The 17,476-nt window shown below is 37.3% G+C and overlaps 1 protein-coding gene across 2 annotated transcripts in view; it reads left to right on the forward strand.

The window, feature by feature from the left end:
• Positions 1–17,476, forward strand: part of Cv-c (RhoGTPase activating protein) — a 350,396-nt gene that overhangs the window by 23,415 nt on the left and 309,505 nt on the right. For both annotated transcript variants that reach the window (XM_072005731.1, XM_072005732.1), the window contains exon 2: positions 6,279–6,518. In XM_072005731.1, the coding sequence (XP_071861832.1) occupies positions 6,321–6,518 (198 nt within the window). In that variant the 5' untranslated portion in view covers positions 6,279–6,320. The remainder of the gene's footprint in view (positions 1–6,278; positions 6,519–17,476) is intronic.

Genomic DNA, 17,476 nt, shown 5'->3' on the forward strand with positions numbered 1-17,476 from the left:
TACGCCATGTGATTAACATACTTCAATGTACGTATCGTAAAAGCACCGATGGAGAGTATCATCGTGGCGTTACAGCATTCGCGAATAAATAACGTAGCGTCGCGTGCAATTGATTTTCTACGCGGAGATGAAGCTTTAAAAGTCGTCAGTCGTTTCCATGCGATTACTGTGTTCGTGTTCTATGCGCTATAAATATCTCGCTTCGATAGGATTGATTTAGAAAGATCCTTGTGCCAGCAAATAATAGATGCTTATTTGGTATGTATTCTAACAAAAGTAATTTACGCTTGTGTATACATGAGAGTGACCCATGAAAGTATTATTCGAACACTTGTAGAAACCTTTTATGAATATACTTTGTAGGTCATATGAAACATGTTGAATGTCAGTGTCTATAGAAAGCGTATATAGAGGCTACCGGATATTTAGTGCAAATACATATTTCGCAGAAATCATGAACGTATTTAAACAGACAATTATCTATTATATCGATAAATCTCAATATTCAGCGGGAGCATTTTTAATATTTAAATATTGTGCGTCGAAGATAGATATTCGTACTGTATACTAATTGCTTCTCAATTATATGTTTGTAGTAATTATCTTAATATTCCTACATAAATCTTCAGACTAGTTTCAAATTTTACCAACGCAGTCATCACATTTGTGTGTTATTATAATGCTAATGAAATTTTAAAACCTTTTATATGACACACAATATGTACATAGAAGCTCTCCATGGTAAATATTTGAATACTTTCATGAGCCACTGTATAAAGTACAAAACTCCTCCTATCGGTAATTTACAGAAATAACATACACGCGTAATCGGATTAGTGGAACGTAATCATAAAGAGGAGCATGGAAAGAGCGAAAGAGAGAGAGATTGGACGTTGGTCGCGCATCGCATTATTTCTGCGCCGTAACGCGCGATAGAGTTCATGATTTAACGCACGTCTCAACTCGGATTCCTTCTTTAGCAAGTCCCGACGATCATCGTAAGCGGAAACGAACGACGTGACGTTTCGAGAGGGAGGACAAGAGGGAGGAAATTTCGTGTCAGAAAATCAAGGAAACGCGCGGGGGGAATATAATTTGAACGCGAACGACTTCTCATATTCAGCCTGTGAAACCAGTGGTATTTGCATTGAAACGATAAGTTTATTCTGTAAAGACATATGTATGTAGTCCATTCATTAATGTACGGTATGCAAGACATTTTAGGCGCACAAGGATATTCGCGCGAAGACATAAAGGTTCGATATTTGTCAACCGTTGTTGACACGTTGAGCGTTACGATGGTCTAAATTTTTTAAAGCAAATTTCATGAACTAAAAAGCTTTTAACAATGCAGATTATCAGAAAAAGGTGTGCAAATGCAATATGATATTTTTCAAAAATTAAATGTCACATTGTATATTTCGATCTATTGTGGCTCTCGGGGCAAAATATATAAAATTCGCGCTACAGTCAACATCTTAACGAACCGCGATCGCGATCCTTTGTCGAGGGAAAGAGAGACCGTTCTTCTTGTTCCATGTTACCTGTACGGTTCGAGGAATTGTCGGCGAAATTACTGTTGGTGTCCGCTTGACAATGTCGGCGTAGGACGTGGGAATTTGTGGCCGGCGATAGGTCAGCAATGAACGCCTATTTCAATAGCCTTGATAGAGGTATCGCGAATGGAATTACGGCGAACAGTAATATTTCGTATTCACAGCTGGGGAGAAAATATTTCGTTACGGTTCCTTATGGTAGTGGAACGGAAAAAATTGTCTAGTCGTGATTGTACATTTTAAATATAATTGTAATATATGAGACATTCTTCTTTTCATCATCGAGATCACATTTTGTTAAATTTTCTCATAACAAGCTTCGTTTATATGAACTTAACTATCTGTGGAGGTCGCGTTTGATCTGATAGGTACATTTGAAACCTTTTTATAAAATATAGTTTTCGAGGATAACTGTTATATAATGACTCGATACTACCTACACGTATACTGCGCACTGCAATTGAAATTTACAACAAAATTGCAGCTGATGTCATTAAAAAAAGCGTATCATTGCAATAACTGTAATGAATCGTATCTTTACTTAACGTTCCTTTATTTATGACACACTCTGCTTTTTTCCGAATTTGTATCTTTAAAAATAAAAAGCTTTAATTATGCCCTTATTCTTTTACGGTACGCTCATAAAAAAAAAAAAAAAAGAGGAATACAAGTGTGCCAGGTGAATGAAACCACGAACTTACTCGTTCTTCCACTCCGTCTATTTAAAATACCCATATAACAACATCTGCGATTTGCCATTTATCCATGTTAGCGATGATTTTTATCCGATGATAGCATTAAAACACCTTTTACCGCATATATACTTAATCGATAAAAATGTTAGTTATTCAGATTTATCAAAGAAATTAAATTTCTTCTCATAATTGATTAACGAACGATGAACTTTTACTCCGATATAAGAATGTATATGTATATTATCGCTCATCGTTATTGCATGGAATTTCTTTGTTCAAACGGATATAATGATAATACTAACATTTTTCAGATTACGATACTGAAAACTGTTTAATTGCCAAAAATGGTTGCGCCAACAACTCTTCTTAATTTGTCTCAATCAACTTCTCGCCTCGTGAAGAAAAGCCAGCAGTCGGTGAAATTCCAGTCGACAACTGCCTGTCACCGAGATGGCGTGGGACGTGGGAATTTGTGGCTCGCGATAGGGACGCGAGGGGCGTCAGAATGCTTGGCAAATAGCTTCGATACCGATGCCTCGAGTGGTATCGATACCTCACCCCGATCAAATGCCATTCTCGACCACGGTGGACACGGCCAGTTGGTTCGACTGAATTAAAACTCGCCTTGAGACGCGTGTCTTTCTTATCGCTTAGAAATTATTGTCAGTAATTTATTCCCGATTGCACGAATCCCGCGAGACTTCACACCTGGATAGCTCAGATCGTAGAAATAACACGGATCGTTTGTGTCGACTGCAAATGTCTGGCAATGTAGCGTCAAAGTGGCGCCTCGAACCTCCACGTACAAAGCTTTCGCGACGCCAAGCGCCAGTTTCCAATGTTTTTCATTTTTTTTTTCTCCTCTTTCTCTTATATTTCTTGTATTCCCCCCCCCCTTTTTTTTCTTTTGAATGACAAACATACGATCGTCGTCGTTGAAATCACAGACGCTAATCGTATTCCCGCTAATAAATCAACGTCGATCGAGAAACTGGTCTACGAAACCAGGCGGACTTGGCTTGATTTGAGCGTGTGTGTTTTGATCATTGCGTAAAAATTAATTAAATATCGATGTTGTATATCGCCGTCACAGGTAGTTAACAGGGCGTCACAGGACCCGACAGGCAGATATAAAACAGCGGACGCATGGCTAATCACGGTTTTGCGGAATCGATTCGAACGTGGTCGGCGTTCCAACGACGCGTAGAGGCGTGCGTACGTCTCCTCGTATAATTATCCAGACGTACAATATTTTCCATCGTGCAATGTCTCAATTTTACGTGTATGCAACAACAAAATACACCACAGAGCGCCGAGTTTCACCTCTGTGCCACGCATCGAAGTAGTCTCTGTTTTATAAATGGCTACTTTCTAGCTATATTATTACCGCTATCTTTGATCGCCGCTGAGCTCTAATTAAAAGTTGGATCAATTAATTTCACGGTAGAGCGGTAAAGTGTAATGATACATTTATCAAACGACGACCAAATTGTCCGTATATGTGTGCGTACATGGAAATAATTTTATAATTTGATTTCCTACCCACGCGCCGCTTTTTCTGGATTTTAAATTAACTCGTAGCGTTAATGAAGTGGAAGCGAATATAATTACTCGAGAGAGGTAATGTTTTTCTTGTTTGTTGTAACGTCTTTATTCTTCGAATTCCAGCCAAGTCATATGCGATAATTACTTGGAATATCGTATATGAGGGGGCAAGAATTCCTTCGATAAACGATACGACGTTAATCAATTAATTTCGAGCTAAAGTGATAAATTATAATAACAAACTTTTATTACAGGTTCCGAATTACCTAACGTAGATACTTCGTAACTTGTTTTGCTGTCTACGTATATACTTACATTTGTGTTCGTGTATATTTATAATTCCTCTTCTTCTCACAGCATTGACGGAAGAATCTATTACGTGTTGGAACTCGCGAGTTTCTCGCGCGGAAATCATGAAATCGCTATGACGTTGCTCGAGCATCATCGTTCACCTGTGAAATCACCTGACATATTGAGTGTCGACAGGTTATTGCGATCCAGACATCCGGTGATTTTCTAATATTACGTCTGCGCCTCTCGGAACGACTCGTGTTTTCATGCATAACTTTATTGTTGCCAGGCTCACTGAATGAAACGGTAATCATATCATGCCCTATAAGTATGCCACTTGACTCCGCGCAATCGACACACACGATCTCGCTGTAGATCGCTCGATCGTGATTCAGGTCCCTGATGATAGAGACCCGTTGGCCCGTTGAACTTTAAAATGCTCACCAAACTCGTGGAAACGAGATCCATTCACAAAAGACCGTGTACTCCCTGCGAATGTTCAGCAAGGAAATGGATGAAACTATAAAGTCAAGAGTCTCAGGGTGATTAGAGTGCTTCCACATGGAGATACGTGTATGAGAAACACAACTAAGAGTGAAGTATAGGAAGAGACTCAGGGATGCACTGTTCATCCTAATAAGGTAGTTGACTGTTCTACTTCCTATAATTAATGACTTTGTAACAAAAGCTATTTTTATTGAATTATTCGACTTGTTAGATACATAATAATGTACGCTAATAAACAGAAACGAGATACGTGATACGATGAAATTTATATTATAAAAAATGATCTTTGACTTAATGATCTTATGACTTACTGTGCAGTGAAAATTAACAACTTTGTCATGGTTCTACAACTCCACAATTTAATTAGATACGATTCTATAGTAATTCGAAGTAATTATAAAATCCACATATGTTTAACAAGAGACTGTAACGGAATTTCTTTGTAGATGGAGCGTTACGAAACTCGATTGTAAGAACGGGAAGAGAATCCAGAAGAGAATGTTGGTTACGTTAATCAGTCTAATGATGTAAAACGATCATGAATAAAGAGAGAAGAGAAAAGGGCGGGGGAAAGAGGTACAAACTGCAGCAGTAATTTCAGATCAGTCTTCTCGCGTTTCGGCGGGCAGACTAATCTGCGAAATATAATTAGCTCTGGTGACTAACGCGAACAGTTCTGCTAAATTTAGCCAAATGCAATCATAACAGCGCAGGTGGCCATTTTACCCTTTTCAAGTGTTTGACAAGCCGGGATTATACGAGCCGCTACACGCAGCGAGCCTAGTAGTGAGTCACACTAGGGCTAATTATAATCCTTTCGCCCGTAGGTATCCACCTGGTCTCTTCTTTTGTTCTCCTATTTCATCGTTTCAAACGCTAATTTGTATTTCCAACGATAATGATATAAATTATAGGCCTTTTTGAGGAGCAAATATGGATTAAAAGGGATTAGGAAATCTTTTGCTGACTGAAGACCGTATAAATCACTCGTTGATTGAGAACTTTCGTTCCTTCCTCTGTCCTTGGGTTACTACTAGGTTTACTAGTGTTACAGTACTATCAATATTGGTCCAATTGAAATTAAATATGTAATACTGTTGGGTTTGAGCGTGGAGAAGGTATTGGCCAGTACTGTTTTGTTAATTACGTATTCTATTCCTTCAAGAGCTAGCGCATGAATTCTAATAAATCATATTTCTACGATGAATGTAATTATACACAGGCTATTACTATGATTATATTCAGCACAGACTATAATGTATTCAAGTTGAAACAGTATATTGTATTTATAATTTCGAAAATGTGATGTGTAATTCTATTTATAATGTAATTAGAACAATCCGCAAACATTTGCCTAAAAAGTTACCTTGATACGCATTGTGTCATTCTAATAACAGTAAAATAACCTGAATTTCAATTTATTTTTAAATGATAAACAGTTATTTAAAATTCCACAGTTCACAATTCTAGCGAAGTTTAGGAAATAAGTCAAGCGCGTGAAAGATGTCAGACGGATACATAATTGCGAAACGATAATACACGATACATGGCGCCACGATAAAGTTTCTATCTCAAAGGTCATGGAATTAACCAAGGCATATCAATATGTCGCGAACTTTCTTCCAATTATCCGACTGGATCGCTTTCTGAATCACACTGATCGTTATGTTCCTCGCTGTTACAGGTGCAGAAGAAAATGCGCGTGAGGTCAAGGTGACGGTAGAGCATGGAGACCATGCAAGACAGCGGCGGGCTGTATGTCGATGGCTCGAAAGGAAGTGTCGCGTCGGGTTTACCCATCTCGAAAACAGTGAATCAGTTGAAAATAGTGGAAAGTGGTAATGAAAGTGGCAAGGTGCTGACCGCAGCTAAATCAGAGATGGATCCATATAAGGAATTGGAGTTGTATCTCGCCAAAGTAAACGTGAGTTTCCCATGTGAATTTTTATACGTGATTTCTTTTTATAAAGTAGAATTGTACTTTGTGAAAAAATTTTATTTTATAAAAAGATATTCCATATGTGGTCAATTGAGAAATTTACATACATCCATTGATTTTTGTGTATCCCATTTATCGGTAGAAACAAAAAATGTTCTTTATTACAAAATCATTTACACTCGCAAACACAAAAGCATGTAAAATGACTTTAAATTTAACAGTATATCAACGAATGTCCAATGGGAATTAAAGAGGTATTCAATTCGCAGAAGTCGCAGAAAGAAATTGCTTTAGAAATTAGAAGCCCTTAAATTTTATAATGTATAAGAGGTACATATATTTACACTTTTATAATATTGCATATTTTTTTTTTTACTTTTCCTTCTTAGTTTTATTTTTTCAAATATGTATCGAAGTTCAATTTGTTACAATATTTCAAGCTTAACGGGCGTATGTAGATTTTTGTAACTGACTGCAATTATTTGTCGGGAATGTTGGACGTTTTACGTTTAATATCAAAGTGAAGTGATATCACTGACGCTGATTGATAATTTTAATCACGGTCGAACGTAAGCGACGTTTTTAATGAAGCGTTAATACGATCCCGTTCATAAGACGAAACTCTTCTTCGACACGACACAACATGGTTCAGTTAGGAATCGATCATCTACTTTATCGATGTTTTCGCTGAAACCGTGCACAACAAATTGAATGTGACGCCATGACCGCTGTGCAAGATTCCAAAACACGTTCCATCCATGACCGTCAGGTCCAACACGTCGTTTTCTTATTTCCCCTCGTCCTTTCTTTTTATTCTGCCTTTGCTTACCGCGGTACGGTTGTTTTAGAGGCCTCGACTACAGAACTAAATGCCTTGAATGACACCCGAAAGCATAAGCCAGTTTTCGCCTTCAAGTTTTGTCTTTCAACGTCCTATCGGTTTCGGGGACTGACGCGAAATCGTATTAAATTCGCACCTCAAGAACTTCCACTCCGGTAGACAAGGAATTTTAATAGCTACTGTATATTTTTAATAACTAAAGAATAATCTGTAAATAATTCAAATTGTTCTTCTTTTAAATTCTATGGTCTTTTGATACCACTGATCTGTTAGTTTGTGGACCAGTTTTTATTGCATAATTATTTGGCATTTTTTAACAAGTAGGTATGTTTTTCTTGCGCTTCTAGTACGTTTTGATGTTTGAATGCAGATTAAATAACACCAACGATTTTATGAAATTACGAGAAAGAAAGAGCAAAAGCTTACATCGATTCAAGCTCTAAAGATATTCACCGATAGCAACTAATACTGCATCATTGAAATCCTTCTTACTCTTGCCGCCTAAATTGGTATACCTGTTCCAGAATCTCTACCCCACGAATTTAAACGGCGCGAGGCTCCGGCGGTATAAGAAAAAGACGCGCGCGACCGGTTACCACTCGCGAGAGTCAAAAGCTTGTACGTGGCCGCGTACATGAGATCCAGGGAGCAATTATTTCTTACGAATCGTGTTGGTGCGTCAATGTAACTCGTCTAAGTAGTGTATATAGGCCTCGTAATGCACCGATGCATGTCAACACATTGCAAGGCGAGCGTCGAAACCGATATTTACACTGAGCAAACAGATGATTTCGATCGATCGGCACACGTTGTTGCAACGTCGAACGTTGCTTCTAAAAACGAAGACGATGCGGAAGCATTCCGTCATCCTCCTACTATTTCTGCAGCATTACGTGACTCAGAATTTTCTGGCAGTTTGGCGTTGTCTTTTTTTTATTTTGTTGCCATGATGTTCGCACAGGGAGTGATAAAAAGAAGATACGAAGAGCTTGAACGAATCTATCATGCATGATCAACGTGTTTCATTATCTCATTATGGATTACACACAATGAAGGGAGAACATACGTATATGTATGTGCTATGGCATCACAGTTCAATTTTAGCTTTGACTTTAGTTCCATATTGGAACAGTATGAATTACTGAATGCGAATTGCGTACGATATTTGAATGATTCGTTTCAGACACAGTATATAATATATTTACTGTTAAAGCCGTAAGTAGTTAACAGCGATGAATATAGCCAGTGAAAAAATCGTAAGATAATTGATGGCAATATGACTTAGGATATTTAATGTTCTATCGAGTGGTAGGGCTAGCGATCTGCGTATGTTCTTCGAAAGATCTTTTCCTGATATTCTATAAATCTGTTACATTCTATAAATGGTTTGGAAATAATTGCTACTTCCGTTAATTTCACTAATACAACTCCCATTAAATAGAGCGTAAATCTTCTTTTGTTATTATAAATTTTTTGCGATTTAGTGATCCAGTTTTCTTCATCTCATTAAAAAGATTCGGTTAAGTCCTAGATATATGTATATTAAATAAACCCCGAATAAGAGGTAGATAGAAAGTCTGGATAGAAATTGCTAATGCTTTTCTAAATACACAATTTACTAAAAATAATCAGACATCAATTCACATTTATTACGACAGTAATACACTCAACTAGGTACAAAATTAGAATAACCTTTAGCAAATGCAAGCATTTCGATTTCGACAGAAGCTGTTACTGCAAAGTTTCAACCGTCAAAAGTTCTACGTAGCATATTTCTTTCACGAGAGGGATCCCAGCAGTCGAAGAGATTTGGTCAAGGTTACTTTCCCAGTCAAGTAGCTCCCTACAGAGTTCAGTCTTCGATCCTATCGTACTCTCCCGTTTTTCGATTGCTTGAGAACGTCAGCTTCTCTCAATCCTCCGTATAGGAATATTTCGTGAACATAAAGAAGGCGAGGCGGAGCCTGAGAGGTCGAAGGCCAAAAGCGAAGAAAAATGATGAAATCGAGGGCTCGAGTACGTTTCCCTTGGTTCGTGGATGGGCTTGGTGGACCCTCCACGTTCGCACGATCGGGAGAAAAAGCAAAAACGCTTGTGTCATCGCCCGTAAAAAGTAGCAGAGATCCGTTTAAGTCATCTGTTGCTCAGCTTGTCGTTGATCGCGCGACGGGTCCCTTCTTTCTAGGCGAATGACGCGAAACTTTACGGCTTTTTTCAAGCAAGCTAGATAGTCGAGGCTTTGTAGTCATGTTCACCGACACGGGGCCATGAGCGAATTAATTGCTTCGCGGGTAATTAATTAAGCGGTTACGTTGAACAGCCGGAATTAATTGGACAGATGGTACGCGCTGGAACTGGTTAGTGCGTCTTAAAATGTTCGCGTTGCTGCTAGAGAAATAAACCACGAGGCACTAGGCGAGTGTTTAAATATGTCATAGGAGACGTTCGTGGAAAATTCATGGTAAGATAATAACTTAGATGAAGAGCTTTTGTTAATTAATTTCGTATATTGCGGAGTTACGTAAGCAGTTTTCTTATGACAAATGCAAAGTTTCTTTTACAGAAAAATAAGTTTTGTTACAGTTGATACATGAACCGTACACTTATATAACGCATGGTATTACAAACTTACTTTTTACCTCTTTTAATCGCGTTGGTGTAAAACGCGTTAGCTTGACAGTGAAATTTTGTAGTATTTAATTTTAATAGGAATAGCCCTTTTGTTGAGTGTACGAAGATTTGCACGAAAAATTATACACATCGAAAATCTTTCAAAATTTATATATTGTAGAACCGCTCGAAATAAAATTTTATAGCTTCTAACGAAATTACTTGAAATGTCAAAAAGTCATGGTTTACTATGTTAATTTAATTTAAATACATTCATTCGCATTCACACTCATTTAAATAGAATATAAAATGAATATATGTAGTAATATCTAACATGTAATAACAGTATAATATCTATTTAGGAGCAATCTATCTTATAATTTATCTATCCGTAAAATGTATCTATAATCAATTACTTAAAGCCCGAAGCTTGCGCTGATTAAACGCTATTTTGGATAATATGCTATTCTCTCGAAGCTGGCGAATAATTAATTGATGGAAGTGATTCGTCGATCGGACAGTTGATTTAATCGGCTAACTCAATTATTTGGTAACCGTTGGTTATTTTGAAAGTTTGACCATGGAATTTGCGGCGAGATTAGTTGTCAAGGAGCCTTGCGAACGTCGTACAAACAGGATCCTTGTTTTCTCGTCGCGAAAGGAATGAAGTAGCGCTCATCGACAGCCTCGATTCCAAAGTCTAAAACGATTAAGGAGACTTGTTTCGACCGTGTCAAATTTAGGGCTGATCTTGCAGTTTGTTGATATTTCCAATACTCGCATGCAAATCGCACGAACATGCAAGTTCTCGATGTCTTTGAATGGCTTTCATGGAAAATATTTATTATAGCAAGGAAGATACGTAGTAATTGCGGTTGATGGTTCGCGAGAACGATGATTTAAATTTCCTAGATTTCCAGAAACTGTTATTCACCAGAGAGCTGTGCAAAGCATGAAATCAACAGCAGTTTATAAACTGATCTTTGAATATTGTGAAGGATAGCAAATCTGATGTAAATGTTTGTCAGCGCTTCACAGGTAAAGGAAAGGTTGTAAGACTGTTTTCGGAAATTTTAATACAATTGTTTCCAACAAGTATGTTAACGACCACTCAACACATACCTGCTCATTAACTCCTCATAAATCGTATTTCTTTTTATCGTATACTTCTTAGGCATTACAAAAATTCCAAGAAAAATTTCACATTCCCCCAAGTGTCTCAAAAAAAGTCCACAAATCTCTGTTTCCACGAAACAATAACTATAATAACTTCCCAAACGTTCTCTGTAAAAATAAGTAGCTACAAGGGACTGGTATAATGGGCTGGAATGTTGGGTAAATTAATTAAGTGACCAACAGCGGAAAGGTTCCGTGGAACGATTATGCCGTCGAGTGGAGATTGTCATGCGCGGGAATGTCGTTCATTGTGTCAGCGATCAGCTTCTATTATTCCTACGCAATTTACGCCTCCGTGAACGCAACCGAGCTACCCGTTCGCATGGGATCCGCGTAGGAGGGACAAACTGTGTAACAGATTGGCCGAGTGGCCGATCACCAGCTCGGAATTATTGCTTAATGATCGTGTATCGTGGAGAAATGTTTGCGGTCGACGATCGGCAGCTCGATCGCTTGGCCGCGACAGCTTCTGCGACGCTCACCTGGCACACAGGAGACAGGTGAGTCAGTAGGTCGCCGAAAGTGAGCTCGCTTTTTACAGCACCTCGGTTACGAGTCCTCGCTTGAAATTTCTTGTTGGAACACGGCATCCCATCAGCTCGTGTCGAGTATATCGAAACTCGATGAATTGCGATCTTCCGGAGAATTTCGTTAAATTTCTCTGGAACGATAACGAGTGAAAGTTCATTTACACGGTATGAGGAAAAACATGCAACAACTTTATTGAGGAAATCAAGATTTAATGCTTTGGTTTAATGGCGAAAGAAGAAGGATCCATGAGTTTGATGACGTTGTTTTATGAAGTTTTTATAGTAATCAGGAAGAACAATTAAAAAAAAAAAATTGTTAGAAATTGTGGAAATAGAAACAGCTTCTTTAGTTGTTTTACTTGGAGGCTTTTCGTTCTCTATTTTCAATTAATCCATCGAATCTTTACCGTATTCTTATGTGGAAACTTCTAATTTTGTGTAAAATTCGTGACTCTAGACGTTTTTAAAATTGAAACTAGAATGTAAATCTCAGTCTACAACTTACATCGTAGCGAAAATATGTCAAGTCTTTTATTTGCATCAAAAGGCCAAATAAAATGTAGATTCTTCGATTAGTATATTTAGGAGTGATGTGTGTTCACATCAATTATAACTCTCGTGTAGAAACCTGATATAGCTACTTTTGGAAATTGCGTCACGAAACAACGGGAGTGCGATTTCTAATCTTACTAAACTAGAAAAGGGAAAAAAGAAGCTTGTAGAGGTTTTGGGCTTGTTTTCATCGTATCGTTCGAAGAATTTATGATGGACTATCGTTTCAACCGACCTCGCGTATAAATCCTGGCAAGCACGTGTTTTCAGTCTGATGTAGAAATCGATTGGTAGTAGTCGGAACGAAAGGTTGTTACATCGGGCACGATGCCCGACGCATAATTTAGTTACATACGAGCGGTACATCTCTCCTTGATGCGCGTATCTGTGAGAGTTGCTGTAAATCGTTTGACCCTCGGCGACTAAATTACAAAATGATGTCTGTTTTAACCCTGTGCAACATCCTCTAATGGACGTCTATATAAGAAAACGATTCAGCTTGATGACAGTAAATGGGATTATAGTTTCACCAGCTATACGAACTATAATGAAAATATATTTCAAGTTTAGTTTCCTGCTAAGTTATCTGCGAATTTTGGCTTACAAAATAATCATATTCTACGGAATTTTAATTCTTTTGTGAAACGTATTTATAATAATAAGCTTTTTGCGGCATTTCAACGTAAATGCAATTACAAATTGTGATATTTGCTTCGATGAATTTTTGCTTGCACAATGAAAAGAGTTTGGTCGATTCAAGCTTTATTCAATTACTGTAACTAGTAAGCCGTCAAGCAGTAGTATGCTTCTAATTCAGTTTGAATTATACAACATTGGATTATTATTCTACATTTACCTGATCTGTTTCATCCAAAACTGTTCTATTGCTACAAATGTAATTCTACGAATAAATACCATTTACAAGCATTTACAAGCATTCACAATAAATTTCGTCAATTTGCTTCTACTTCTACAAATCGTTTGAATCTTATTGGAATCTTCAACCATGACCATTTCTTTCATCCACCACGCACGAATCAAATAAACTCTGAACCACAATGCTTCGCCAGCTCAGTGATCAAGCTGCTCCGTGTCCTGCGCGGGTTCTCATGGTCGGTTCCCATAATCCGGACTCGTTCGACGGCTTAAAATTTCAATCAGCCCCCGCGACGTCGAGGACACGAATTTATTCCGCGCTCGAGCCCGTCCGGCGTGTGCACGCGGTACGCGTACGTGTTACCGAGATCGGAAGATAGCTATGCAGATAGAGCGTTGCTGCGCGCGAGAACTGCAGCTGGCGTTTGCGTTTACGCTTCAGGTCGCCGCGTTCCGTTCTGATTATTATCCGCCACCTCGAGCACGACGTGTGCTATCGCATCCGAGCTGTACGAAACGTATTTGCATTAAAGCATCGTTCTCAACGCCTTCGTCGATCTACGCCCTCAAACCAAGGAAAACATACCCCCATGAACTTTGAAAATCGGTCGACGATTTTTACTCGAGATTCTCTAAGTTAGAAAAAATTTGGTACACGACGCAACGACGGACTAACGAAAGAAAGAATCACGAGAAATGCGACTGCACACTTGTGACTGTAGTCAAGAAACGTGATGTCCCTGTGGAATATGCTCGAGCAAAATTGTTTTCGAATGGCTTCACGATTATCAGTAACGTCCATGTTAATGGAAGCGAGTGGATCTGGAAATAAAGGAATCGCGTATAGATAAACGTGCGAACAGGTTGCAGTTTGCATACAGAATGTTTGTAGTTTGCATGGAATATTGAGAGACGAGTGGAATTCGTACGAAGATATGTACGAATTGGATTAGTACTCGCCTTATATATTGAAACATCGGTTGATTCGGGTGTGAAGATTGCTGAGATCAGCTGTGATCCGAAATACGAAGACCGGAAATCTGAATGCATTCGTTCCTCGTACCACTCTGACTCGGGAATATTTCTACCGATTGGATAGAAATTGACTCCGTTGTTGGAACGAAATTGTAGATTGTGTTTGGGTAGAGCAGCGATTTTTCTCCAAGTTCAATTTTCAATTTTTACAACGGTGTCAGTAGTTTTAGTAGTTTAAAAGTGATTTTATGTTGCATATCGATTTCATGAAAATTCGTGTTTTTGTTACAAAAGACTAGGAATATTGCAATTTACATGTAAAATACGAGATCAACCAAGACATATTTATTAGGTTGTCCGAAAAGTTTCTTTCGTTTCGTAAGGTGATAATAGATGAACAATAATTTCTGTTTTATATTATTTTATTGAATTAGGTATGATCCATTTCGTTCTATTTCTATTATTACATTCGTGCATAATTCAATAAACTAATATAAAACAAAAAACATTGTGCGTCTATTATTTCCTTATAAAACGAAAGAAATTTTTCGGTTAACCTAATAAATTTCTTCTTGTACTTTTTCTCAAAATAATATTATTTTCTTCTGTTTGAAGTCTAAATTAAATGTATCAAATAAATTGTTGCATTAGCGTATTAATTCTGCAAATCACGCATTTAAAAGAATAACGTTAAACTCGTGAACACCAGAAAAATAAAATTCCTTCCGCAAATATGGTAAACAACAAAACATCTAACAATTTTCCAAGATTTCAAATCTCTTTAGTGTTCGCACAATTAAGTGTACAGGTGATTGTATAATTCCAATTCAGTGTAAAGTTTAGTACGGTTTAGTAGCAGTGTATTGATATGAAGCGCTTTTTTCCCTGACGAAATGGCATAGATCACGTACGCGGAAAGAATCTCCGTTAGGGGCGCAGGCATTCGGGCCACCGAAGAGAATTCCAAAGAGTTTCAAGATACCAGGAACCCACTAGAGTCATCCAGCCGGATGTCATTCCGTATTCCAACGTTCCCCCCTGTTGTCGCGCTCAGGCACCGCATTCTAACTTTTAGTTTGCTCATTTTGCATCCGAAGATTTTATCTGCTGGCGTCGCGCGTCACTCCAGAAGACGATTTATGCCGTGATGCATTGGTATCGGCAGTGCGGCGCGGCGCGGCGCGGCGGCGAGATCAAGTTCAACGCGAATGTCAATCGATGCGATCGCCGTATGTATATCATTTCGATCGAATCTTTGTGAAAATAAATTTATTCCGTTTTGTTTAGACTTTTAAGAAAAATAACACCGTAAAAGCTATTTTTCTTGGTATTCTGTAATACATATTTTATTGGCGAATGTTTCGAATAAGCAATTTCTTAAAAATAAAGTAATTATATTTTCTACGTCCTAGTTTTTCTAGTAAAGTATTAGTTTTGTCATTGCAAATTATGATAATAGACAGTTATCCAAGCATATTAATTATTTTATCTAATTGTAAGTGTAGAAAATTAAATTTATGAAACACAAGTTTTTTAAAGTATTCTTATAAATTTAAATTTATCAATTTATAAAATAGCTTATAAAGCGATCATGTAAACAAAGTTTATTTGAATTAAAAGAAGTCCTGTTTTGGACAGAATCAACGTATACACAATTCGTCATCGAAACAATATACAGGATGTTTTTCAGTTTATTGGGGAATATAAATGTTTTCTCAAAGCATCAAAAGCAGTTTACATCGAACCGTGCTGCACGGTGAAGCGGAATAACAAATCGTAATTTCATGCAAACGCAAGTTTCTAGAAAACGTATACTTACAAGGAAAACACGATATTTTATTCATACGATAGCCGAAAAACGTAAAAAATATAATGCAAATAATTTCTCAAGAAGTCTAGAGGCGAGCTACTGTGACCTCTGCGTTAATTCTTTAACGATCGACAGTTCCTAGAACATTCGTAGACATGTCCATTTATCAATCTTTGAAAAAAGATGGTTTTATCGATTCCCATGAAGTCGTATTTTTGTCGAGCCTTGTTTATGGCTCAACTTTTCAACGACTAACATAAGATTTTTTTCTTTTAAAACGATAACTAGTTTGTCTTGTATAAAAATATTTTTACTAGAACAAATACGTCTGAAAACACAAAAATGAATAAATTCGCTTGAAATAAAGTATGGAAATTATAGTAATCACGCGATCGATTATACGATTAAGTTAGGTCAGTAGCTAAGGAAATTAATACAGGTTAGCACAACTTATTGAAAACTAGCAATTAACGTTAATTTCACTGAATTTCTTACTGCAATCAGAACTCCAGTATTAGCCTCGAATTAAAGACCACCTTCCATGTTTAATAATATTCAAGCACATTATAAAGCAGTAATTATTATTAACCTAATTTTATCATTTGTAAGTAATCGCTGTTGCTTTAAACATTTCTATTGCTATACACTTGGAAAGAAGCTATTTTATATCATAATTATCAATAATTACCGGTGGAAAAGATTTGATCTTGATTGGTACATATAAAATTGAAGAAAAACGAAATTCTACAGTGATATGAAAAGAAAAAATTTAATTAACACTTTCGTTATGAAAAGCCACTATAGCGACAGCTTGTGGCTCTATCGTTAGAACATTTTATTTTGCTTTAATAATCTCCTTAAATAAGTTTTACGAGGGAACATATAATTACGAATAGTCTCGCTCATTGAAACCTTTTAATTAAAGACTTAAAATTTTTTTATCCTATTTAGTTTTTCTTTTAGTTATCTGTAGACAAATACACATTTGCTACACTAGCACTTTTTCATTTTAATTAAGCTTCAATGATAATTGCATCGATAAAATTGGGAACAGAATTGGCATTTTAAAAACAACATCCTGCGTTATTTTGATTTTATAGGAGAATTTTACGTAACCGATGAATACATTTTTCGTCTCATTGGAATCGATTATATTAAGCTTTTTGTTCACTTCGTACGCGGTATAATGAGTCGTGCAACTCGGTAATGAAAGAAGGACAATAAAAGAGCAGTTCGTACAAAGTTGCATCTCGAGTCGCGTTCCGCGACCGGTATCATTTCCAGTGCTACTTGAACACGATCTAATGTTCAGATGTAATTTACACGAGGCGAGCACAGTCGGCGCTCGCTGAGTCACGCATTTATTAGGCCACTTGAAATTACGGCATCCTAATGAGCATCGCTTGATGAGTATCGTTTTTAATAACTAGCGGCTCCCATGAATCCACTATGTTGCCTATGAGATGGTATCTGTTGCTAATGGCATGCATGGCAATTGTCACAAAAATAGGAAAAGAAAAAATAAATGAAGAAGAGAAAATTAAGAAGTGCATCGTTTTATTACTTCGATGTT

The sequence above is a fragment of the Bombus fervidus genome, chromosome 6, assembly GCF_041682495.2.
Source record: "Bombus fervidus isolate BK054 chromosome 6, iyBomFerv1, whole genome shotgun sequence".
NCBI lineage: Eukaryota > Metazoa > Arthropoda > Insecta > Hymenoptera > Apidae > Bombus > Bombus fervidus.